Here is a 27,399-nt window from a genome sequence, read left to right as displayed (position 1 = left end):
CAATATGTTCTTTAGATTAAATCTTTGTTCTTCTATTTACATGGAACTTTAGGAACGGTACAAGTCCTGGAAATCGAGAACAATCCGTTTGAGTGTGATGTTCAGTGGAGCTGTGGCGTCACACGCCTTATAGGGAAAGGGGTGATGTCACAAAGAGAGAGGTGTACAAACAGGGCACTATATTGTTGTTGTTATTGTCCCCTTTGATTTTCCATCTGGAAATGCCGCGATGTCACATAATGTGCGGTGAGGTTTCTGTCATGTCACTTCAAATTTGCAACTCCATCCGTGCCAATTCTAGTGAATACAAGATAGAGAAGACTTCTCCTTTAAGAATCCCTGTTGTCTTTTGTTGCCGTTGGTCTCCTTCGTTCTGTGTCCAAAGTCCAGGGGTGCCTCGTGATAAGGTAGGCAGAACTGGCATCACTCTCACTCTCCTGCACATCTTCACCTGCAACGCAGACCCAGCTCAAGCTGCGTACGACCCATTCACCCAGGATGGATGCCTGTGAGGATACCATGTACGAGAGCCCAGATCACACCTACCAGAACTACGAGATGCAGCATGACGATTCCTCCAGTTTGTCCTCAGAGTCCGAGGACGCTGAATGCGCCCATGGGAGAAAACCTGCACCCCCATCTCTACCTCCACCCCTGGCTCCCTCCGAGAAGAGACGAGGCAGTTCCTCCTCGTTGTCCTCTTCCTCCTCCTCTTCAAATGATGGAGATGAAATGAAAGTGAGTGAAAAGGAGAAGAGCTCAAGTGAAGAGGAGGAGGAGAAGATCGGGGAAAGGCAAACATTTGAAGAGCTCTACGAAGAACCAAGTAATGAGAGGGAGTCTCATGAGGAGGACAGGGGGGACTTCTCACGCCGGTCTTCCTCATCGTCATCTTCATCATCTCACAAAGACATGACTGAGGTGAAGCCAGAGCCCGAAAAGGAACACCAGGAAGTCACACTTTTTGTTAAGGTATGAAAAATGAGCAAAGGTCACACTTTGAATGACGCGAGATTCATAGGCCCGATGCATTTCTAACCTTAGTAGTTCAGCACCATAAATCACACTCAGAATCAGAGCCGTATAAGTTGTTCTCCAAATGTGCGAGGTCAGCCAGTTTCTCGTGCAAGAGAGAGACTTTGCAAGAGACTAGTTTGACTAGTAAGACTAGTTTGTTAATGAGGAATATCTTTGATACTTTGACTTAATGTCCTATTGTTCGGAACTCATTCACCTACTCTGCTTGTGACACACTAAACTATGTGCATGTGTGTATGTGCACGTGCACATGTGTGGGTGTGTGAGGGACCTAAATTGATTCCAAATATAACTTGAACTGACAAGAATGTTCTGACTCAGTGCTGAGATGGTAGAAGATGTTTTCCCGTCGCTTGGCCATGTTGATCCCTACCATTTGTGTGGGCATGTGTCTCACTCTGTCCATTTGTCTGTCTGTCTATCTTAGTTGTTCTGCATGAGTCCATATCCATTTTTCTACAGTGCTTTATCAAAGGCCTCTATACCAAAGTCCAATATGGTCATTATAAGTCCGATACTTTGAAACTCCAAGATAAGAAATTCTACTCATAAGATACAAAGGTCTTCACAGGACAACAAAGGCGGCTCTACTAACTCTTGCTTCAGAGTTTCTCAATGCCTTATGGTACGTTACTTTATGAGTCCCTAGAGGATTTCAGAAACATAGCAAAATTAAACCCATTTTATTTGAATATCACACACGTACTGTTGTAGCAGCATTCCAGCAGGGTCTTATTCTCTGCCATGTCTGTTCCAGTAGCTAACCTCTCCATCAGCGTCCTGTTACCCCAACACCCAACGCTATCTTGTGGGAACGAACGCCGCCCATGCCCTTATAAAACAGCTTATCTCTTGTGATTTCACTGGCAACTCTTACCTGTGGCAAGTGTCTTGCCATCTGGATTTTGCACCCTCGTGCACCAAAGTCAGGTATATTATATCAAGAATAGAGAAATGACCCTGGACACGAGCAGAGCCCAGAAAGTGGGGACTCGTGCAATGGGGGCTAAGCACTAGCTAGCATTCATTACAAAAGTCTCAAAAGAGCAGAAAGACAATAATTCTTTCCTGTCTGGATTGACTGCAAGGACTCCGCGCCCCACAAAGGGATTATATATAGTGGAATAGATGGATCAGTAATAATAAATCAATACCTGGGATGTCTCAATATTGCCTCTTTTTGTGTTGAAAAGTATCAAAAGAGCACAACTAATTCCTTCTTTTCCTCTTTCCCAGGCATCACGATTGAGATAATCATATCTATTCTAGCTGCAAATTGGCATTCTCAGGATAAACATGTCAGATACGAGCTTTCCAAACTGGATAAAAGAATGTGTCCCTATTCAGCAGTGGCCGGCTGGACAGACCCATGAGTTGATGAGTCTAATGATGAGATGATGTCTGTTTATGATACAAAGTCACCTATGGCCCAGTGGTCAGTGCTGGGAGGGGGGGGTTGTGTGTGTGTTTGTGGGGGCGGCGGTGGTTGGGTGAAGGCAGGGTACCCTCTCCCTGTTCTCCGCATTCGTGCTTCTGCTCACACACACCCCCAACCCATGGGTGTTATTTTTGACCCACGCTGTCACGCCCCACAGCCGAGGGGCACGGGTACAAACTGAACCACTCACAAGCACTCTTCTTTCCTTGCAACTTGTAACGCACACTGTTTGGCACTCGTCCTCAGCTGACACCTTGAGAGAGACGATATGACAGCAATCTTCCCTGAACGGACTTGGAATAGAATCTAACATTAATATTAATTGGGGGAGATTTTTTTTTTTTTTTTTATTGAGGGGGACCATAATGGATACTGCTGCTGAGGAAGACAAGGACCCTGACATTGAGCTATTTGTGAAGGTGGCGTGCTCTTTCTGTGTTTTGCTGTGCGTGTGTGATCGTGCGTTGATAGTTTAACTTGTAAAAATGTCCATCGGAGAATCTGTGAAATGTTGATGCCGCTTGTTGGTTTAAATTAGGAAGGGCTTCTTTTGGTGGGTGCATGGCATCATGTTGTTGTTGCATGTTGATTTTCCGCATGTGAACCTGACACCCACGTGCACAGTCAACCACTCTCTATCTCTCTCACTGAATTATTACTGCGATCCCTTGTGTATTCAGAGCAGCAGCTCTGAATGGTCTGAGGTTTTGGCCGTGCTATGTGTAGGTATGCTTCTATAACTTTCCATTTGTTGGTCTCCTGAACAACTCAGTTTTGTCTCTTTGTAAATTCCCAGTTCAAGGATAAATTAGTTATCATTCTGAGAGTGTAAAAATGGCTTGGTTTCATTGAATGTGTGCGTGCTTGGTGACATTTACTTGGAAGTTGTGTCAAAGGGATGTTTCTCCATGAGGAGATCAATTCAGTCTCTTCCAAAATGTGATGACCGTTCCATAAGGTTATTTGGAAAATTACCTTCTCTCATATTTGTGAAATGACTATGAAGCCACATCGAGCAAATAATTTTACGGGCTGAGTTTCATTTAAAAAATAAAATAGAGTGTCATCAGCATATGGGGTGTGGATGTTATCCCCTCCACGCACCGAAGTAGTTGTGTTTTGATACGATTTAGCCTGCAATGACGGAGAAACTGCTGTCCGTCAGAAGTGAAGAGAGCTGCTGCCCCACAAATGTCCGCAAGGTGATTTCAGCTGTGGATAAAAATTAGACTGTCATTTTTATAAAATATCCAGCCGACGTCCAAAAGCTGAGACTGAGGGGTTCCCAGCACATGCACTTACTAAAATGTCATTTACAGTCATCACTCTGTATTTAATATAAAGTACATTTTATTCTGTTCTTACAGAAAATGCTCTGACATTTGTTTTAATGCTCAAGAAGTATTACCTGTTAGATTAAAAATCCTCTGGAAAATCCCATTAATTGACCAAAACAGAAGATAGTTATATCTGGAAACCAGTGGCGGCTCATAACAAAATCGGGAGTGGGGCAGCCTTTGCAATGATGACTAAAGTGACCCATTAAATAGGTAAACTAACAATCTGCTGAGACAATTGTCACAATTTACATTTTGTCTTGTCAGAATTGCATAGCAATACAGCTTGTAACCAATAGGTGGCGAGATAAACACAAAGATGTTCCCTCTAGCTACATAAGCATGCAGGTAAGGTATATCTAAGATAGCTATCATGGATTGATATCACAGATCCCAGTGGTTGTCCATGCAGCAGTGTCGTCATCAGGATGGAACAGGACACATGAATAACAGTTTGTTAGGTTTTGCAGTCACACCAGCTGTGCAAAAAGCCGCTGTTGTATGATTCCCCCCCTTTACAAATCTGTTTAATTTTTAAATTTGGTCAAGGGAGTCTTAATTGTTTTGTTGGGAATTTTTCATCACAACCTTGATGACTGAAAGGAACTTCTTTGAGGTGTAATAGAAATATTCTGACTTGCGTTCTTGACATTGAATGAGACTAGATATAAGTGATGCCCTGCCTTGGCCTGAGCAGGTTACGTAAAGACAAAAGCACGTATGTACAAGCCTGAGCAGATTATATAATGACAAAAGCATGTATGTGCAAGCCCTCCCGGAACCTATAGGGAATGCAGTGAAGTGCCTGTTCTTTGGAGGGAAAAAGAAAAAAAAAAAAAGATTTCACATCAGAGTCCACGAGAGAATATGGGGGCAATTCCCCAGAGTGGCACAGCAGTAGAATTTGACTTAAAATTTTAAAAATGTCCGCCTTTTCTGTGCTTTGCTTCTGCGTCGCCCAGATCATCCTTATGAGCAAACTGCCCATGCTGGAAACAGGCTCACTGTTACTCTCTTGTTTTCGTTTTGTTTCAGCTTTCAGTTTCTATGCTGCAATAAGGCATAAGCACATGTTCATACTATAGGATAAAACTCGGATTTACAAGAACTTGAATTATTCACTCTCCTTCAATAAAATTTGGCAGTGACTTCCGGGGGATCCAAAAATCCAACGAAATCCAAATCCAACAAAAATGTGACAGCGACTTCTATGCAAAATAAGTTATATTACAACCAAGGATTATTTTTTCATTGGAAAAAACTATCAAACACAAAGATACTTTGCCTCTTTCCCTGAATTTACCTGAGCTTCAGCAGCGACAGGCGTCTGACTCGTTCAACAACCTTTCAAATATTAGTTTTATCTGCAAGTCCCTTTTTAAAGTGTTTCCCTCTGATCTTGTCTCTATAACTTTCTAACCTTTCTTCCCCCATGATGCCGGTTATCAGTGATGAAACAGCGACAATATGTAAACCTCATACGACTGTGTCCAGACATCTTAACGTTTGCTTAAGTCTTGCCTCTGCCATAAAATGTGCTATATTTAGCCTTGCATTTGAACTCAACTCGCTTCAACACATGTTAGATACTGCTGTTTAAGATACTCCTGTTCCATAAAGTAATAATTATAATGGTGCATTATTTGACACACCCTCATTCACGATGATCACGTGACGCTGAATGAGCTGCTCTTTCATTTTGCAATCGGAATACCACTGGCTGTCGGAAACAACAAAAGCGGTGAATTTCAAATTCCTAAATCTCAGTGGCCAACGGTGCTTCTGGCCATATTTTTAAAAAATGCCAGAAACATAAGGTTCCACAAATGTTTTTATATAAGTATTGAAAAGCCATTTCACAAAAAAAAAACCACAGGAGGCCTACACAGGATGCTAGTTTGTTGGTGTGTGAGTGTGTGTTCGTGTATGCTTTCCATTCTGACACACACCCTTACAGTGAAGGAAACACAAATTCTATAGGCTGTGAAGTGGCTAATGGAAGCAGCCTGGATAATTCATGTTGAATGTGGTGTTGCATTTCAGCGTCTTGTTTCAGCTCTGTCCCACACACATGCACACACACACACACACACACACACACACATGCACACAGACACACTAACAGATGTCCCAAACTCCCAAATCAAATTAAAACACATGAATGCTTCATTTTGTATAAGGAATGTGATTTATATTATGCATGAAGTTAGCATTTTCAGGAGTGCTTACTTTGCTTACCTGTTGTCATGTGAAATGATGTCCATCAGTGTTTATCTGTAGATTTATGCCTGCCCTCATGACAAACAGACACTAGTTCAAGGTTTGCATCGGGCGTGAATTTCTCAAGCTAATCTTTTTGGTAAGGCCTAGGCTTTCCTAATGACTGGACATTCATGCAATTTCATAATTTTAACAGCTGATTAAATGAGCGTATGTGTGTGTGTGTGTGTGTGTGTGTGTGTGTGTGTGCGCGCGCGTGCACACGCAGGCCGGCAGTGATGGAGAGAGCATCGGAAACTGTCCTTTCTCCCAGCGTCTGTTTATGATCCTCTGGCTGAAAGGCGTGGTCTTCAACGTCACCACTGTTGACCTGAAAAGGTAAAGTTGAGAAGTCTTATGTTATAATCATAATAATAATAATGATAACAATAATAACACATCAGCGAAATTTGACCACTGCATTTAACCCATCATATTTTGGTTATTATTAATAATAATTGGAATTGGTAGTATTAGTAGAAGTATGATAGTTATGATTAATAATAATAATAACACGTAACAGTAATTGACAATAATATTTTTTTCTGCACAGCACAGAGATCCTACAATTTATGATAAATCACCTGCCAACCATGCATGAACCCATCAGACAACAATAACTGTAATTGAGATCGATTTCTGATATTTAGGTGCAGGACTATTAATGTTAATTGATGAACAGAAGCAAATAAGAGAACTTTTCATTTTATGCTGACTTTTAACTTTGTGAAATTTACACCACGCTGAAATTTATTGGAGAAGTCACAACATGTTTTTTACTCTAATTAGGAAACCAGCCGACCTCCACAATCTGGCCCCGGGGACACATCCTCCCTTCCTCACCTTCAAGGGAGAGGTCCTTGTTGACGTCAACAAAATAGAGGAGTATTTGGAGGCAGCGCTGACTCCTCCAAAGTAAGACACGAGCGGCATGTGCGAGTCAGATCGGAAGGTCAACCGGCACTCTTAACTCCCCCTTGTCCTTAAGGTATCCGAAACTAGCGGCAAAGAACCGTGAATCCAACGTAGCAGGAAATGACATATTTGCCAAGTTCTCTGCCTACATAAAAAACACACAACAAGATAAAAATGAAGGTGAGAGTGCCACACCATCAACTCAATTTCTATACAGTTAAAGAGCGGTAGTAGCAACGCTCTGTATTTTGCGATCTAGCTCTGGAGCAGAGTTTGAACAAGGCGCTGGCCAAGCTGAATGATTACTTGTTGACTTCGCTACCGGATGAAGCGGAGCAACACGGCGGTGATGGTGAATCCAAGCGTAAATACCTGGACGGGGAGGAACTGACGCTTGCTGATTGCAACCTTTTGCCCAAGCTTCACGTGGTCAAGGTAACTACTACTTTATTGCGTCACCTTGTTCATTACGATCAATTTGTTATTGACTCTTGTGCAACTTTCAGGTTGTGTCAAAGAAATACCGCAATTATGACATCCCATCCGAGTTCAGGGGAGTGTGGCGTTACCTTAACAATGCCTACAGCCGCGACGAGTTCAGCAATACATGTGCAGCTGAGGTTGAAATCGAGTTGGCCTACAAGGACGTAGCTAAACGGCTTGGGAAATAAGTCATAAAGTCCCCCTCCACTTTTTCTACCACCAATGCTGTCATTTTTAATCGTAATCTGATGAAGGTTGCCAGATTAAAAAAAAAATGTTTTGTAAAAAAGGGTGTCGTGTATCATCTCGTATCTCTGATCAAGATATAATCATGTTGTCACTCATTGAAAGCCAACAAATCATGCTGTGTGATTTTTATTTATTACAACAAAATTTTTCTTTTGACCTATTGCAAACTAGTTTGTGTCTAGTTAAGTACTTTATCAGTTAACCCAGCATTCTGAGCATCTACCAGCCCCTCAGATTGTTGCAAAAATGCCGTCAACAACATTAATCGCCCGGAGTTCCGTTGCAAGGTGATTGTGCCTCACATCAGATTATTATGTCGGTAACAAATTATGGTCAGTCTTAATGTCATTTGAGGAAATGTGTAATTATGCTTTGGAATGTTCAATTTAAGCTCCCCCCACTGCTTTTTATATTAATAAATCAAATTATGTAATGCCCATTTCCAGGATGAGCACTGACCAAGTAAGCTCATGCTTTGACGGCATCCAGTTTAATGCATAATGATTAGTGCTTTGTGATTCATACAGATGCTAACTAAAGAAAGTAAGGAAATTTGACTTGGTGTTTTCGACTTAAGGCCTCTGACTCTGTTATTGCTTCTCTTTATACCCACTGGGAACCATGATTGCAGATTTTTATGTACTTGTCCAGGAACAGTCAACCTGGGTTTCAATGGCTAAATCGCCAAATTCAGGGCTTGCGGAAATAGATTAAAAACAGGTGGTGGATTCATTTCATTCAATTTCATTGTAATTTTGTAAGTCAATTGCATGCAAACACACCCAAACACATAGAAACATACTCACATTCATGCGAACGTAATTTCCATAACTTTTAGCTGCTTTTTTCTTGTGCATTTGCTTATCTGATTGGTAAGATTTGATTATTTACTTTTAAAACCTGCTGTTCGAACATATGGAACACTATGCAAACAAAGCAGCAAATAAAAAAAACACACAAATGGGTGTCCAAGGCCTTGGGGACAAGATTACTTGCTTTAATTAGTAAATGGTTAATGTTCTATGCTTAATCAATTGGCTAATTTAATGAGATAATAAAGTTTGAGTTAGCTCATGGCACATAGGGTAAACCCCATTTTTACATTGAAAATGCCTCAATGATGAAAATCACTTTCTCGAAAGAAAATAATTAACTTTGCCTCACATTTAATGCGTCGCCTGTGTTTGTCCCCTTTGACAGTTTTGCCATAAATAATTAAATCATAGGAGTATAACGTGGTTATTACCGTCTGCTACTTTCCCCTGCTCCAATGGGTTTATGTGATTCTCAGCTCTTACTACCACATTATCACACTTCCAGGTGGAATCAATAGGCAGTTTTATTAGAAAACATTGTTTAGAACATGTTTGAGCCAAAGTAATTTGCCTTTTATTGCCGTGGTGTCAGCTTTGTAGACTTTATCGACCCGCTGTCTCCTTCCTTTTTGGCAACGAGGTAATGAATGTATTGTTTTGACCGGTGAAATTTTTTGTTTATGCTCTCCGAGTGTTTGAACCGCATCACGAAGATAGATTTGTTTCTCTAGGAAAAACTAATTCCCCCTCAAAGCATTTCAGAATAGAAAAGGCCTTCAACCTTTACCCAAGTGGCCATTCTATGACAAAGACTCCAATGATATGAACAATGTGTTTTTGTGTCAGTTGATGGTGTCGCATTTCTAATGATGGTTACTTTAAACAATCTCGCCATAGATTCGTGTCTAAAGCAAATTAAGATGTTGTGTTTTAATGGGAATGTGTAATATATCATCAGATAACTTTGTCTGTCCCAAAGATTATTTGTGAATGATTGTAGCGGAACTACACGAATATGTTCTCTGATTATAAGAGCCATTAACAACCAATGTATTTGTCACCTATTTTAATAATAAATCTATTTTCTCAGACACTGAGCTTGGTCGTTGGGGTTTTTTCCAAAAGAAAGCATCATTTGCATGGCGTAAACAAATGAATGCAAACACGTGCGGTGTCAACAATATTTAGTTAAACTTCACTGCTTATTTCTTTATGATTATATATGCCTCTCATTTGAGGTGGGAATCACAAGCTTCATTATTGTATGGGATAATCTGGACATATAATATACATGGATATCTGTTATCATCTCATTTGCATGATACAATTAATATGATACGATCACCACTTTCAATACATCAATTACACCGCTATCACCCTGGGAAATGATAACACCCTGACTGATAAATGTACAGAACTGTCTCAGAATATTAGAATATTGTGATAAAGTTCTTTATCTTCTCGAATGCAATTAAAAAAACAACAAAAAAAACCTTTTTCATGATATTCTATCATTTTTAGATAGGATTTTTGAGTTTTCTTAAGATGTAAGCCATAATCAGCAATATTGAAATAATAAAAGGCTTGCAATATTTCAGTTGATTTGTAATGATTCAAGAATGTATGACATATTTGTTTCTGTAGTTGCATTACAGAAGATAAAGAACTTTATCACAATATTCTAATTTTCTGACAAAAAGACAGGTGAGACCAGCTATATCTGTTTTAGAGACACTTGGAAAAAGACAGGAGGCAGAACCGGAGCTGTCAAAGATGAAGATGTGGAGGGTTTTTTTCGGAGCGAGGAGGATGGATAGGCTCAGGAATGGGTCCATCAGATGGACGGCACATGTTTAGACATTCTGGAGATAAAGTCAGATGGATTGTTTGGACATGTACACGGCGGAATAGTGAAGATCTGGGTGGAAGGATGCTGAGGATGGAACTCCTTGGCAGGGGGCCTGGAGGAATTATGGATCGAGGGAAAGAGGACATGACGTTACTTTTGCATCCTTTTCACTCACACCAACTTATGTCCTGTCCTCTTTCCCTCCGTCCATTAATCTCCTCTCTCGTCTTCCCCTCAGCCTCCATGCTTGGCAGTTTCGACCTCAGTACCAATATAGTCACCCCACTCCTCTGTTACTGTCCAAACCATCTCAGTCTGATTAAGTTTCAACGTCAGCACCAATAAATAAACTCCTCCTCCTCTGCACATGTCCAAAACATCTCAGTCTGACTTTATCTTCAGAACATCTAACTATGATGGACTCGTCCCCGATCCTTAACAACCATCACCATGAACACTGAACTCACTGACGTCCATTCTTTCGTAGTATTTGCAGCTTATGGCCAGTAGGTGTCAATAAACACAAGGCTCTCAGTGGAGCCCCTCGCAGTAAGGGATCGTCTTGTTTTATGTCTCCGGCGTGCTGTTTAACAGCGTGCGTGAATTCGCTGTATCCTCTCCATTTATGGAGAAATAAACGCAAATGCGATGCCAAAAAAAAAAAGAATCTCACTCGCACTCATACATCTTGATAGGAGTAAAGGAGTCATTTTAACAAGGAATCAAAAATGCGGTTTTATCACGACGGCGTTCTGCGTGCCTTGCGTTGTAAGGTGCAAAGCGAGAAACGCTTTCACATTTCATTTTTTTCTTTTTCTCATCGTTGACTTTTATTTATCCAAACTTCATCGCAAGACGTTCACGCCTCGCTAAACATTATGTCATTTTACGTTTCTTGGTGGGTGTGTTAGCTAACAGGCGTACCCTGGCGTCTCTCTCTCTCTCTCTCTCTCTCTCTCTCTCTCTCTAACACACACACACACACACACACACACACGCTCTCTCTCTCTCTCCCTCGCTCTGCAAGTGGGCAGAGCCGAGCATCGGAGTCCGCGCAGCGGAGGAGCCGGAATCGTATCTCCGCCGTCACTCCACACTCGACCCCCTCCCTCTCTCCTCACCCCCATGGTTTCCTGGATGTGTCTCCTCGGCGTGGCGTAACCCTGTCTTCTCCTCGCTTCGGGAAGCCAGCACTTACGAGGGTAAGAAGCACCGGACGCTCGATTTTTTACGCCGCTGCTAAGAGGAAATAGTGCCGGGGGAGAGGGGGGGTGAGGCGCAGTGCTCGCCCGGGCGTGCGGCGCCTGTCACTGCGGAGGGGTGCTCGTTTTGTTGTGACGGTGGTCGACCGAGGCGGCTAGTTGTTTCAACCCCACCAACCCCTGACGGACGTAGCTAGGTTCGGCGGCAGAAGGCTGTGTTTGACGGCTAGCCCGCCGTAAAATGGGCGATAGAGTCGGGTGGCTAACGACGTAACGCTAGCCGGTTAACGGGGAATCCGAGCCGTGAGTCGCCGCGGCGGGCTCGGGGTCCCATTGTTGTCAGCCAGCAGGTGTGTCGGGCTAGCTTAAACACGATCCCGTGTAGGTGTTGCTGGAGCGTCTGTGGGTTTCGGTGATAAACACAGTTATTAATTTTTATCTTAAAAGGGTTAGTCTCCAAATTAGTCGGGGGTCATCGCCATTTCTTTCAATTTTCTTTTATATTAGCACGGGGGAGTGCAGCCTAGCATTCGCAGCTGTTTCTGACGGTGCTCCCGCTTTCCCCTTGACCCAAGACCCTTGCTCTTGTTGTATTTGTAAAATTGCTATATTGGGTAATATTCAAACCCGGCAAATGTTTATTTATGTTCATTATTAATGTTTATTTTAAACTAAAAAACATTATAAGCAATATCTTTTGACATGGTTTTTAAGAAAAGTAAGACGTGGGCACATTTAATTCAATTCAACATCAAATGTGATGTCCATATAGGTGGATGGCAGTTCATAGGATGATTATATTCAAATGCATTAACAAACAACATAGACTCTTTCTTTTAGTTTCTCCTTTCAGTCGTCCTCTCCAACCTCGAAGAGATGAGGTTAGCATCAGGGGCTTTTTGGGGGGGGCTGGTGGGGGGAGAAAAGCTGCAAACCTGCAAGGACATGTGATTTCAGCCAGCAAACTTTACGGGAGTAACACCTGTTTCCAAAGCGGGACGACGTTGGGAATGAAAGCGCCTGCCTGTGAGACCTGCCTCAGTGAGGCTAGGGGAAAAATAGAGAGGCTGAGGATCTTGCTCTATGTTGCGGATCCACTTACCCTGGCAGTGCAGTCCACTTATTTCCAGTCATAGTCTCTCATAACCACATTAATCACATGCCGTCTGGATTATGTGTGGATGTATCCGGTGCTTTAATGGATGCTGCTCTTTTGTCTGTGTTTCATTCATTCCAATATGTGACATGTTATGATCCAAGGGCAGATTTATGCACAGGATCAGCAAAGTAAAAATCTAATAACCTCCCTCTCCCATGTTTCCGCTCAAAACCTAACTGTAGGTTGAGTGTAGTGACCATCCAGAGGTGAGTCACCCGGCTGACCCTGGCTTTATAAAGAGCTCTTTCAGCCGCCTTTTTGCCGGAGCCGTTGGGATTATAAATCCTGGGGAAAAGGAGCTTTGCCTTGGTGGCATGCCTCACTGGCAAGAAATCTTTGGAGTGTGTGTGTGTGTGTGTGTGTGTGTGTGTGTGTGTGTGTGTGTGTGTGTGTGTGTGTGTGCGCGTGCGTGCGTGTGCGCGTGCGTGCGTGTGCGTGCGTGTGTGTGTGTGTTATGGTGGGCTAGGTTTGAGAGCCAGCAGAGGCGGAGGGATGAAGAAGGAGGGATTGAACATGAAGGGATCGGGAAGAAGTGGGCCGTGGTGATGGATGCCATGCAGGGAAGTGGAACACTTGGCCTTTCTGTGATTAAAGGGCTCCTGGTCTTTCTTTTACCGGCTAGCGCAGAGACAGTCTTAAGACACAGTCTGAGACACACTTGTCTACTCTCATTTGTGCTGGTGATTTGGTTCCCGATCATTGTGCTGCAATCTGGTGCAGCTTCAGTCAGTGATCCCTGAATTTTACTTGATCTCCATTTATCACTGCCAGGCTTTTCAGTGGACTTATATTCCACTGAAGATTGAAATTCCTCTTCTCGAGGAAGAAAAGCTGCATCGTGTTTGCTGCTGTTTTTGCCATCTACCCCACTCCGAAAGAGGCTCTTTCTTGTTGCACAACAGCCAGATTTGCTTCTGTTGAGTCAGTCGCACGTTTGTAAGCCCTGCAGTCGTATTTATTTGGCTGCACATCGGTGCGGTGAGAGGGAAAAGTCATCCACAAAGCAAATCGTCTTAAGAACATTTTCACTTTTTGAACAATTGTGGAATAAAAATGGTAGGGGTTCTGAACTGAAGATAGGGGGATATCAGAATGGCCTCTACTTCCATGGCAAACATTCATTGTCACGGGCCAGTCTTAATTTTTTTGTATTAATTTCATGCCAGTTTTTGTCTCTGAGTTTACTTGTTTATTTCACTCACGCCTGCATTTTTGGTCCCTTTAGATATTTTTTTTTATTTTTTATTATGCAGTCCTATATAGCTTGAAGTTATGTCAGTCAATGCAGGTTCAAGTTATGTCAGTCATAAACCCATCTCGACTGAATTCATGCACATCATGAATTCTAATATAACTGAAGATTTGACTGTACACCTACAGCCAGAGTCATTGACTTTTATTTATTCAGTGCTTCAGATGAGGTGCCTGAAGAATTCTGTGGTGCATGTTGTGTTCTGTGTGGTTGGAATTAAGTTTAATTAAGCCAATGTGCTGCAAATGTGAGAGAATTAACAGGCATATGTGACTGCCTCAAGTCTGTGTTATTGAGTTTGAAGTCAAAGGCAGAAAGTGCCACGTCTCTAAAGAGGTTTTAGCAGATTTAGGGGGCAGAGCATCAAGAGCGAAGATAAGTATTGTTTTCTTTGTTCAGGCAAGTGTTCTGTTTTTTTGGGGGGGAAGAAAAGCCAATTGCGTACAGATTAGATCATCACTGATTAAAAACGGACTGAAACCAAATGAAATAGAGATCTGGAATAAATAAGTGAAATATTATTGAATCAAAGTGGGATAGTGAATATGTTGGTAGAAGTATGCTGATTTTGGAACTTATGGACAGAAGACCTAGAGTGGAAACCTGAGTTAGCTGGTGTGAGAGAAGAGGATACAGATGATAGGGTTAGATGGCGGAGCTTGATTTGCTGTGGCGACCCCTGAAGGGAGCAGCTGAAAAGAAGACTAGAATCAAATCAAAACGCATTTGATAATGGAACCAGCTTCAGTTCCCATCAGTACCAGCAGTTCAGTCCCCACCAAGGTGATCTGTGTCATCGAATGAGTCAAAGTGATGAGGGATTGATGATCAGAATTGTTGTGAAAAGTAGTTTCTGCTAATTGTCACTGCTTGAATTCATCTGATTGTGTTAGATTTCAAATGATCCACCGAGTGTTGTTTTTGCTCGTCACTCTTTATGAAGCCCATTAAATTGGATCATATTAAGACTGGCTTGTCGGCTCACTATCTCTGTATTTTCAATTGCACTTTGTTCAACCTGTATTGTCCAATCTATTACGCTGACAGGAAGACGGATTGGAGAGTGACACCTTAATCCCAGGGCTTTGCATGGAAGGTTGAATAAGTAGGTTCAAGTTTAAAGATGGAATGGAATGCACATTCATCACATATGTCTGCTATTTCATCACGGACAGCAATGGAGGACATTAGAAAATGTAAATCACATTCCGCTGAATGTGTGTTTGGTGTTTGTCGTCAATGTCCCCCATAGTGGATGTCTTTGTACTGAAGATGTACACACTATTCACGCCCTTCATTTTTGTATCAGGAGTTTGCATGGTCTCACCCTGTCTGCGTTGGGTTCTTCGCAGTTCTTCGGTTTCCTCCTATACTTTAAAAACATGCAGGAGGTTCATGCCAGACTCTAAATTCTTCCATTTGTGTGAATTGGTAAGCAGGGTAAGTGTCATAGATAATGAATGAGTGAAATTAGCATTAGTAACCTCCAATTGGTATTTTTTTTTTATATAATAATATGTCATATTCTGCATTTTGTTTCCACAGTGCTTCCTCTGTGCGAGAACAACAAAGTCTCCGGGAAGTCAATTTTTTTTTTATCCTCAAATAAGTTGACCTTCTCCTTGTTAGACCCCTATAGATACAAGGTCATAAAGCTGGATCACTTTCCTTTTTCCCCCAAAAAGATGCAAATCAGCTGCGCTTTCACTTTTCTACAATATTTCAGGCAAATTATAGAGTATCATGCTTCAGCAATCAGGCTCTATCGAATCTGTGCCCTAAATCCAACCCGTATTGATTCAGTGTTTGGGGAAAAAAAAACACCAAACAACAATGCAATCAGATAGTAGGGTTTCTTATCTTGAAGAAATTGAGCTGGATTCAGCTGTCAGCTTGCTGGCAAGGCCAGGGGAGAACTTCAAGGCAGTCAGATTTTTGCACAGGTAAAACTGCATATGTTTTTAGCATAACAGTTGACACATGTGGTCATTGAGGTTTACTTTCCTGTGTTTGTGTGCATGCGTGTGCACAGGTGGACCTCCTTGACCTGCAAACATGACCAAATGAGATTACATTGAAACTTAGTTTGACAGTGTCAAAGGAAGGCGGAGCAGGGAGGCTGTCCTACTGGTCAACCAAGGTCACTTTGGTGATCTTCACCAGAAAGGTGGTAAAGCCCCAAGGTCTCTTTTTCCCAGAAGAACTCATGAATAATTAAGCAGAAGAGGGTTTGTTTAAAAAAAAAAAAAGAAAAAAAAAAAAGGACATTAAGATGCAGAGGGCGGCACGAGGAGGTGGCGCTTTGGCCTCACAGCAAGAAGGACACTGGTTCGATTCCGACAAGGGGACCTTTCTGTGTGGACTATGCATGTTCTCCGTACCTGTGTGGGTTTTCTCGGGCTTCTCAGTTATCCTCCCACAGTTCAAAAACATGCATGTTAATTTGGAAAAATTGGAAAAATTGCAAATGGATGAATGGGTGAGTGAATGGTTGTTTGTCTATATATGTAGCCCTGCGATTGATTGGCAACCAGTCCAAGGTGTACCTTGCCTCTCAGCCAATGACTGCTGGGATAGGCTCCAGCATTCCCTATGACCCTGAGTGCAGGATAAGTGGTAGAAGATGGAAGGATGGATGGATGGATGGATTGATGGATTAAGATGCAGAGTCACACCGGTCTCCATGGCAGCGGTGCTGTGTTATCTGTATCAAGTATCCTTAAGCCAGCCAACGGGTGAAATGTCAACTCCATGGCTAAGGTGCCCGAGGATGTACGATGGCCAGGTGGAGGATTCCTGTCCCTGATTGACATTTTCAAATATTTGCAATAAATCTTAAGTGTCACAGGAGTGGTATTATGGCCTCTGTGAAAGAGCGCTTGGTGGTTTGACAAGGTTATTTTATTTATTCAATTTTTTTTTTTTTTTTTTTTTTCTCCAGAGTCCAACCCACTGAATTCAAAACTAAGCGCTCCAGAATTCAAACGAACAAACAAACCAAAAAACATGCACATCCACAAATATGATGAAGGCTTGGCTAATATTTTTAAAGATATTTTTATGCCCTGTTTTTGGAGTTTGTTCTGTGCATTTTACTTTTTTCTCGACTAAATGATAGAAAATGGTCCTTTCACACCTAAACCGGATAAATTGTGTTGTATTTCTGACCTAGGCGTTCGACAGCTGCCCCCTTCTCTACCTTCTTGACTCAAAATCAGCCAAACATTGAAAGATGTGGCTATGTATATCTATATATATTTTTCTTAAAGAGACACTTCATTGACGCCTTGGGAAATATAACCACATATTGAATTGGCATGTAAAAATCTAGGGCTCTAAATGTTGGTTTTGATGGACTTTTGGGATACCTTGCTCCTAATGATGATGAAATGTAATGTCAAAACTGTCAAAATAAATGTTTTATTTGTCAGCATTCAGAACTTGCTTCTCCAGATTCATCAAATCCACTTTGACCGTTGAACTTAGTCCAGTAGAAATGTAACCATTTGTAATTGGTAAATCCATTGATGATGATAGTTTACTGTCACATCAATGGACAGAAGCAGTCCATATTATATTTCATTTTTCTCTTTTGACTTGGACTGCAAAAGAAACTAGCCCGGTCATATTTGAGTGGAAACCAGGGGAAAGCTCAAGAAAAATCTTAACTTAAAACAAACAAACATTTGACCATTTTATTTTCAGCAAATCGACTTGGCTTTTCCAGATTTCCTAATTCTCCCAAGGAATTCTCAGTGTGGTCACAATAAAGATTGAGTTGAACATAATTATCAGAGTAGAAATTACATCCGGATTTATAATAGTGCATTTCTTTAGACCAATCCCTAATGAAAGTATTATAATTTATGATACCGTGTCTTAACTGCAAATCTCATACTGTTGCTTCTTACGCCTTAAAGTTACTTGGGTGTGAGAATCCAAGCTCTGTGTCAGGCTATCTATATTCAGGAAGAAAATGAATACTTTTTCATGGCAGATCAATAATTGATAGCCGAGGCCTCATCCTGAGTATATTTCACTACTTTTTTGGTTATGCAACTAGCTCTTAGAAGCTCTCAGTTCTGGAATATGCATTCTCTTTATAGCTGGAGTAATGCACTGGAAATAATCTGGACCTCGCTCAGCCTGCTTCACCTTTTTTTTTTTTATTGAGTAGCCCTAAAACTACACTTTCAGTTACTCTCAGCTCCGGTCGCAACAGCCAAATCCAGCCCTTCGCTCACACAGCCATCTGGCCCGGTCCAAACAATTCACCATTTCACAGAGCAATCTGATTAGGGCTCTGCTGGAAAGATATTAAAGCCTGAGATGATTGTTTTGACAGGGATGTATTATGGTTGTTTTCTCTAAGTCCCTGACGTGACCGTGAACCCATGGCGTCTTGCATGCACAGGGACAGTGAAGCAAAGGCGCACAGAGTTCAGGTTGGTTATTGTTTAGGCCTGGAGAAATGCTGCTGGTTTTTGTTCATCTTAATGGAAATTTCCATGTACTTTAAACAAGAAAAGCAATCTCTGCTATGTTGTTGTTGTCACATCATTACTGTAGATTGTATTGCTTAACATCTAGAATAGGAAAAAAATCAACACCTTGCCAAAATGTTCCAATTACTTTGTGATGTATCGCAGCCTTTTGGCACCCATGTGATTGCAATCCTATCAGTGCAGATTTTTTGACGTAAACTAATATTGGATGATTGCCCAAATGCTCTGTATAATATTGTATGGGGAGCTGTGATTTATATCCCTGATCAGTGTGAACTGAATGTTCCCAGGTGTGACTGAGGCCACCGCCTCTGTCTTCAACACCTCTGAGAACCCTCGCAGGGGTTTTGCACTCTGCTTCCACTCATCAGGCTGTCCTCGAATCAGTTCTAGGTGCAAAGTATCAGGTATTCCTCAGCTTTAACCGGCTGTTGACATGTAGGGATTTTACGGGGCTGTTTGCGCTGAGAGCCAGAGGGCTCGCTGCCAGACAAATTAAGATTCTGAATTAGAAACGAGAAGGTAGCCGAGAGAAGATATATGCGCCGCTGGAGGAAGGAGGTAAATTGCTGCATTGCCGCCGCTCTCTCGACAGATTATAGGACACAATCTGTGATTGGACAGGCTCCTAAACAAAAGAGTGCTCGATTGGTTTCAGTCTTAAAAAAAAAAAAAAAAAAAAAAAAAAAAAAAGATGAATGGTCACTAGAAATAAGGCCAGAGAGCAGAGCCAGCACCAACTGAGGATATGTGTTTTCAGAAATGGTTGAGTCAGTGGTCTGTGTAGGTTTTGGCTTCCTGCAGTGATATACTATGGGCAGCCTGCACAGCCCTCCTTTCTGATAAACAGCCTGAAAGCCTTCCATCCTCGTCAGTGCCTGATCATCGAGCACTGCCAGCCTCTCCCTGCCTTCCTCCAACCCAGTCCCGAGCAATGAGAGACATCCGATGTTATCAGCACTGCAGATTGCACAGTGCTACTGCCAAGGGCTTGTCTCATGAATTCACAGTGCGCTGCAGTTTTTTTTTCTTCTTTTTTTTTTTTCCCACCCTCCCCTCCACAGAAAGGCTTGTTTTATACACACCGTAAAGCAAATTAGAGGGATTCAAATGTAAGAAAAAAAAATAGATTCAGGAATCGGCGTCTTTATGAAGCGTGCATCTCTATACCAGACAGTAAAGTATTTACCACTGCTTTGTTAGCACGTCTTAAACATATCTTTGTATTGGGAAAGCGAACATAAGCCTTTGTCTTTAAAAGTAGAACAATTACTGTGTGTCATACCCGCTGTGAGACCTCAGCCCTTATGGAAGATGCTTGCAGCTGTTTTTGACCTATTTTTTTTTATGAAGCTGATGGTGTAAGGTGAAGACAGGCTTTTGCGTAGTTGCCTCGTGTCTTTTCCGAGGAGGTGGTGAATATTGTCATTTGCCACGATGTGATCATAAATCAATAGCGTTACATAATGATTGAAACGGATGCGTGGCGGGGTGATTTTATGTTAAAGGAGCCCGCCGTATATTGTTTTTTCTCAAAGTGCTGTAGCCACCGAGGGGACCGTGGTCCTGACCTGGTTAGAGCCGCTTTGAAAGAGAATCTGGAAGACAGTTCAAAATGCGAAGCCGGAGAAATCCCCTCCCCACACTTAGCCTCATTTACAGCTACGGCAGCTGAATGCAGATGAGTGAACTTAAACATGGTTTCATTTTGGCCTGATTACATGCTGATCTTTTACAATCTTTTTTCCCATTTTATTTTTTAACTTGATGATTGAAGCCTCAGACATTTACTCAGCTGCGCACAGATTTCCTAGAGAGTTTCAGAAGGACATATTCTTAGTAGCAGGCGGCAGGAGCCATCGCAGTCTCCAAGGCACTGTAACATTTCTCACAATATACTTTTCAAAGCGTGGAATTAAAGTATGGAACCCCTGATTTCACCTAATGGAAATCTATCACAATTTTTTGCAGACATTTCAGATATGAATAGGTTTTATATTATTTTTATTACTGGAAAATATATATTGATAATTTAATCGCTATAATCTGATGTTTTGAAGATATTATTTTGATAAGTTCCACCAAAGCGTCTTCTACCGACCTCCATTAAGAGAAAAACAAATCTTATGAAATAAGGAAAAGTATAATTGGTTATAATTTGTATATTTAAATTTGACTTTTCAAGGTCTTGCCAACTGCTTCAAAGCATTAATCCGGCTGAACGCGTGCTCACCTGTTTTTTTGTTTTTGCAGAAACACACCTGTCGAAATTGAGCTCAATGCTTTAATAATGTCAGCGGCTCATGTTGCACACCGACACAACTGCTGTTTAACAAATCAGGTGACACTGACCTTTCATTTGTCCTTTCACATTCTCTGAGATTTTTTTTCTTTCTTCATCACTCTAAACAAGTCTTTGACCTTTTCATTTAAAACATGATATACGGTGCATACACACACAGAGTCCACGTTTATTTTTCAACCACCGGGTTCAGCAGAAAAGCGTGTTTATATTGGCACAGTAGTTGATTTGAAATTCAGTGTGTGCTCTTGATTGTCAGAAGGATGCATTGTATGCAAAACTACTCAAAATTATTTTTCTTGGATATTTTGTTTTTATTATATTCAATTACTCATCGATTTTGGAAACATCGCGCCTCTTGTTATTTTCCAAAGTGTCTCCAAACAGCTGAATTGGTTTCAGTTTCTCGACACCCAAAGGCTCTCTCTTCCATCACTGGAGCGAGGTGATATGTCAGCGAGCTCAGACTCGGAGGAACTGGGGAACGCTCTGGCGGAAAAGGACGTTTTTTTATAATGCAAGACAAAATGCTAAATGGATGGTGGGACGATAGTATTTAATGTCACTCGGTTTAATTTGCGAATTGTTGGAGAGGAAAGCTGTAATGAAATAAGATGTTTAATTGCCTTTAACAGGCATAATCATAAACATAGGCTGGTTGCCTGTCAGTATTTGTCACAGTTATTTCAAAAGACTGTAAGATTTAGTCTTGTGAAGGTATACCTTGTATACCCTGTATTTCTGGTCAATCAAACCTTATCCCCACCCAGTGGGTGTGCTCCATATCCACTCTGAATCTCCCTCTGTAAAATTTTCCTTTTGTTATTACATAGGCTGGTTGCCTGTCAGTATTTGTGACAGTTATTTCAAAAGACTGTAAGATTTAGTCTTGTGAAGGTGTACCTTGTATACCCTGTATTTCTGGTCAATCAAACCTTATCCCCACCCAGTGGGTGTGCTCCATATCCACTCTGAATGTCCCTCTGTAAAATTTTCCTTTTGTTATTACAGGCTCTTTGTAGCAGTTTTCATGTGCTCTCACAATGCATTCTTGGCAAAACACAATGCAGAGATGTTTCCCGTCGCGCTGGCTCTGGATACTTGATGCTTTGCGTTGAATGCCCTAACACGGCACTAAAATAAACAAATAAAGGCTGTATACCATTGCTGCCACAAGCCTACTAGTCTGGTCGGAACATAGCGTGTCTCTGTGCAGTGTGTTCTGCACTGCACTCACATATTAATGCCAACTGAAGCATTAGTTTTCAGCAGGTTACACTGGGCTTCACAATGCTCTCCTGCAAAGTAAAGCTTGAATATGAGTCAACTATAAGTAAAACAAGCCAGGCCACTTATCAGTGTTGCCTCTCTCCCCTCCCTCTTCTCTTCAGCAAGATGCAACCGGCAGGACTCCATCCGTCAAAAGGTTACCGGATGATCGAGATGGGTCAAAGAAGGAAATCCCGCTGGTGAGGCAAAAGAGCTGTGCACCGCCACCCAGAAACTACCACAGCTGCCCGGACGGACACGACCATGACCGACCTGCCCTCCTGATCGCACACCTCCCCCTCTCTCCTCCCGATCTGTGCAAGTAAAGTCCGTGTAATCGCAGCCGCCCCCACTCGAGCCGCCATGGCGACACCGTTCCTTTGGAAGCTGTCGTCCCAGAAGCTGGGCTTCTTCCTTGTCAGCTTTGGGTTCATCTGGGGCATGATGCTGCTGCACTTCACCATCCAGCAGCGGGCTAGCCATGAGAACAGCGCTGTGCTACGGCAGCAGATCCTGGACCTCAGCAAGCGCTACATCAAGGCTCTTGCCGAGGAGAACCAAAGTGTCATGGATGGTCCGTATGTTGGCACCATGACAGCTTACGGTGAGTAGACTGCTCTTAACCAGCTTTTTCATTAGAACAACCACTTCAGGAAAGATACACGCAAGGAATCAGCTGATCTTTGTTATCCAAGATTGTAAGGGAACTAAAAGTGATGCAAACCGCTACCGTGTCTGGCCTATGCACATCACAAAATTGTCACAACAATAACTACACATGCTAAATAGCTGCAGTTCCATGTGGGTTTTATGACCAAGCAACGGTTGGTCCTTCTTTTTAAATTCAGGCTACGAATGAGTTTTAACTCCCAAAAATTTTTAAGCTCCTCATAACTTCAGGAGAGCAGGAGCACCTATCCACATGGCATGGAGTAAGGTAATACCAAAAGTTTCATCGTTCTAGTGCAAGAAATCTTTAACAGCCCTCATGTTAGAACGGTAGAATCGGGAATCTAGAATGAGTAAGAACCTGCTGACTGAGGAATGTGCTGTTCTCTCTCGCCGGTGTCCTGGAAGAATGGATTAGATTTAAATTTTCAAAAGATCATCACTGGGCCCGAATACAGCAGCAGAAACATGCTTTTTTTTAAGGCATCCAAATGAAGAGCTATTGTTCATACTTTCTTTGTCTATTGGTATCTTTTGTTAAGACTGATTGGTTTCACCTATCCATCTCTTGTCCAGGGATGGGCTTTGGCTATTTTTCGTTGGTGGTCTAATGCAGGAGAAGCTTCATCAGAGCAAAATACAGATCTAGATGGCCTATCAATAGCCTACTCATGCCATTAATAGATTTGTATGGCTTGACAGGAGGCCACACCAGACGCCCACGAGTAGAATTGATTGTTCTCTAATGCCCAGAGAAACAAGAGGATACAGTAAAGCTCCTGGAGATTTAATCCACTAACAGGGAATGAAATGGAAGGGAATCAGATATGTGAAGAAATTTTTATGAAGACTCTGCACAACCAAATGAAACAAAACTGGATAGAATTTTTGTGGAAGAGAAGCATACATAGTGTGGAAATTCTGAAAGATAAACAAAGAGATTCATCAATGATTAAAATATAAAACTATGGCATTGAAGGGTCAACGAAAGACAATGCCATATCGCCCTTGTTTCCAGTGGGGAGTTGTCAATAAATGACATGAGTTGCATATCAAAAAAGGTGTTCAGAGATATTATCTATTTTCCTATTTTCCAAATTAAATGGAGGAATAAAAAACAAAACAAAAAAAACATCAATGCTGTATATGATTGATAACCAGCAAAAGGAGACCTGTGGCACTTTTTCAATAAGAATTTCATTTACAGTGACTTCAAGCAGGTGAGGAAACCATTTACCTGCAATCGTATAGAATTTCATTATAAACTGCAAAGAACCATGCCATGGAAGAAAATCTGTCTTAATTATTTATGGATCTTTATGGATCTGATAATGCCATATTATCCTTTTAAGCCTTCCGCTGTACAGTGGTTTTATTCTATAACAGCTATAAAGCTGTTACCAGTAGTGTATGCTGTTTGATGGGTATTTATATAGAGTATATAAAATGAAAGACAAATTGAGAAGGACAGCCAGTTCACTGCTCATGTTTTTAACAAAATAAAGTCATTGAGTTAATACCCAAAGTATGTTCATCCCCAAATCAATGTCAGCAGCCAGCAATGAGTGCACAGCATCTTGAGGAAAAAAAAAACTCAATGTCTGGTATGTCGAATAAAGAGATTTTCTGTGTAATTCAAAGAATTTCCCGGAAAGATACTGTACAGAAAGTAATTTTGCACATGTAATTTTTGCATGTGGCTGTCCTACTCTTATTACTTTTGTGGTGAAATGAAACCCTAACACTGCTGGCTGATTTGTTCATTTTTGTTAGTTGATGCATTCAAAATGCATGGCGCCACGGGAGGTATAGAACGATCCCTGGCTATACGCTTTGTCACATCCAAACCGTTTCATGTCCTTGATCAGATAAAGCGGCAGCAGGATACACAGTACTTCCTGTGTTCACTCACATGGTCGACAATTTGCCTTGATATGATTTGTTATGACTTACAGGAGAAACAGGGTTTCCTGTTTGTCTGGGTGTAAGTGGGTTGGAAATGGAACGCAGGGGCCCCTTGAGCTTATTGCGAAAACACACCTGTCGAAGTGTGGAGCTGGGAGGCCTGAAGATTCCAATTGTTTGGGGTTTTTTTTCGCTTTAGAAATATTGATCGTTTAGAGTTCATATGGCTGTGCGGCAATTTTTAATAATTAATATTTACAATTAAGACAAAGTGGAAACCAGCTCATCCTGATGTGGAGCCATTTATCACTACAGTGAAAGCAGATGCCTTTCCATTACATGGTTCCAGCGTGACTCAGCTCTGTTTGGGAGGACTCTTCAATGTTGGCGGCGTTGTCCATGATTTCTTTTTATACGCACCACTAAACAGGCAAACAATTTACGAACAAATGAATGCCCTTTCTTGTGTGTTAAAAACGTGCGTCAAAATGCGTCTGTTTCGGTGACAACACTCGCACGACAAATATCACATATCACTCACAATAAGAACTTATGTAGAGCAGCATTCAGTAAAAGGCAGAATGTTGCACTTTGAGGTAATAACATACATCATTTTTCAGTTATTTTGGATTAAGGGTCAAGGACACAACCTTTTCCACTCTGGAAAAGGTTGGTAAAAGTTTATAAAAAGTACCAGGCACTACTATTAAAAGACTGGAACATTTTAGTTGAAAAATCAATGAAAATTATTTGCATTTGATGGCTTTATAATTTTGTGGTTGAAATTAACTAATTAATAAACATAAATGAGACTAGTGGAGACACCCTGGGTTGCCCTGAGGATATATTTGTATGTCCCTTTTTTTATGAAATTTTATACCAGCATTTTATGAGGAAAACAAAGTTTTTTTTTTTGTTTTTTTTTTTTAAGGGGGGCTGCAATTCATGTTTAAATCATGTCTTTGGGGAAAAAGACTTTGTTTGAATGCTCGTCCACTTATGTAAAAATGAATCCAGCAGTGGGAGACTTCCAACAGCGTGTGGTTCCCACTTGTGGGATATTGAGACCATTCTCATATGGACTCTGGCCACACCAAGTCATGGAAATGATCTTTAACTCTTTGCCCTCCTGAAACTGAGCCGTGCGTGCGTGCGAGTGACACGCCACTCGACAGCATCTCCTGTTACTGTCCAGTTCAGCACCTATTGTGGGGATCTTTTGTGAGCCCTGGACCCGTATACCTGTTCTTTTTTGCCTCATCTTGCTCTGGGGGCAAGTATCGAAATTCAGGGGAATTCACAACTGCCAACAAAGGGTGTGGTGTGAGACTGTATTCGTGTTAAAGCTCTATGTACTGTGTACCTTACAGGTGGTAAAGATCCATTGAGGTGGCCAGCTAGTATTTCTTTATTGGCATTTCCTCCATTTGCTCAGCGCTCTGAGTTTATGTTTGAAGACCTATTGAAGTCAATGTGTTTATGGCTCCTTGAGCTAACTGTCCCTTTGCGGGTTATGAGTCATCTGGTCTTCTATCACGGGTGTTGGAATTATTTACAGTGCCATGGATGCTTTATAACACCATGATGTGTAAGTCTTTAAGCTTTACACCCAATTATTGTAAAATTAATGACCAGAAAAGGTGTATTCCTCATATTCGTGCTGCTATACATTTGATCCCCAATACAACTGCTCACAGAGACCGGTAGAGGCCCCCCACATGTAGCAATATATTTATGTATTTACCACCCAACAGACGCACACTTTCTGTTTTTCTCTTCCCTGCAGAGCAATATAGAATTGGAGGTGCGGCGTCACGGTTTCTTATTTCAACACAAAGCTAAGCTTGCGTTTTGCATGCATGTCAGTGCTGCTGACATCATCAGCTGTCACGCCGTTCTCGTTGTGGCATAGCAATCTGACTCATGATACTGGCAGCAGAAACATTTCTAGACACTTTCTTCACATAGCTAACAAACCACACACACATATGCAGTTTAACTTGCTGCATTTATTGAGCGTGTTTTAAGCACAAAGTGCTATTGTTACACACACACTGACATTCAAACAATGCTGGAAAAGGCCTGTATACGAGATGCCAGCGTTACTCGCACATTGACACGCATTTACGCTCTAATTGCACAGCCAATTTGTGGTTGGACTTCTTGCTCAAGGACACTTCAACACAGCTAAAGCCTGGCTGGTAACACAGTAACTGTCTTGGAAATAGCAATTTTGAGATCATGAGAAGTTTTGAATAAATAAATACAGAATTGAATGCCCCCCCCCCCCCCCCCCCAGATTGACAGACAAATATTCATAGTGGTTGTTTCGAATAAAACTGAATTGCTTTTCATCAACGCAAGCCGTTCTGCCATCAACATTTATGTGGAGTTAAGCTGAAAGTCTGCTGTCCAACAGAAAATTTTATTTGGATGGAAACGCATCAAGGATAAAGAATTATGGGGTTATTTTCTGAAACCTATTATTCCTATTTAATATGTACGTGTGATAGTGTTTTTTCTTTTTTTTGTTGACAATAGTTTGTCCTTCTATTGTCTCCCTATCATGGAAGGTTCCTTCCCAGTGACACCGCATCGCAGGCTTTGTGCATTTGCGCGTTCCCGACATCGACATGAGACAAATTCCCTGGCATTTTTCTTCACCCGGACGGATCGGGCTCGCTGGTGTGCCAGGGCTCATTGTGCCTCTGCCAATCCCTCTGATGTGATGAAAACTGGCGTGTCGAATGCAA

General features: G+C 41.7%; 2 protein-coding genes across 3 annotated transcripts in view; both read left to right on the top strand.

The window, feature by feature from the left end:
* The first annotated feature begins 448 nt into the window (after nt 1-448).
* On the top strand, nt 449-9,631 carry LOC147233334 (chloride intracellular channel protein 5-like). 2 transcript variants are annotated; one of them, XM_086148020.1, is made up of 6 exons: nt 449-972; nt 6,302-6,411; nt 6,862-6,987; nt 7,061-7,167; nt 7,247-7,422; nt 7,494-9,631. In XM_086148020.1, the coding sequence occupies exons 1-6, from the start codon at nt 499-501 to the stop codon at nt 7,656-7,658; spliced, it is 1,158 nt and encodes a 385-aa protein (XP_086004146.1). In that variant the 5' UTR covers nt 449-498; the 3' UTR covers nt 7,659-9,631. The 2 variants fall into 2 exon arrangements, with proteins under 2 accessions (XP_086004146.1, XP_086004147.1); XM_086148021.1 differs by lacking the exon at nt 449-972 and adding an exon at nt 2,710-2,895.
* A 1,785-nt stretch (nt 9,632-11,416) lies between these two features.
* mgat5 (alpha-1,6-mannosylglycoprotein 6-beta-N-acetylglucosaminyltransferase) overlaps nt 11,417-27,399 on the top strand; it is a 78,555-nt gene continuing 62,572 nt past the window's right edge. Inside the window, exons 1-2 of the mRNA XM_086148027.1 lie at nt 11,417-11,585; nt 22,195-22,676. Coding sequence (XP_086004153.1) covers nt 22,436-22,676 — 241 coding nt within the window. The 5' untranslated portion in view covers nt 11,417-11,585; nt 22,195-22,435. The remainder of the gene's footprint in view (nt 11,586-22,194; nt 22,677-27,399) is intronic.

This window comes from Fistularia commersonii, chromosome 6, assembly GCF_037954325.1.
Source record: "Fistularia commersonii isolate RoL2024-O1a breed Wild chromosome 6, RoL_Fcom_v1.0, whole genome shotgun sequence".
NCBI lineage: Eukaryota > Metazoa > Chordata > Actinopteri > Syngnathiformes > Fistulariidae > Fistularia > Fistularia commersonii.
Note: the sequence above shows the minus strand (reverse complement) of the source record. Positions and strands in the feature narration are given on the sequence as shown.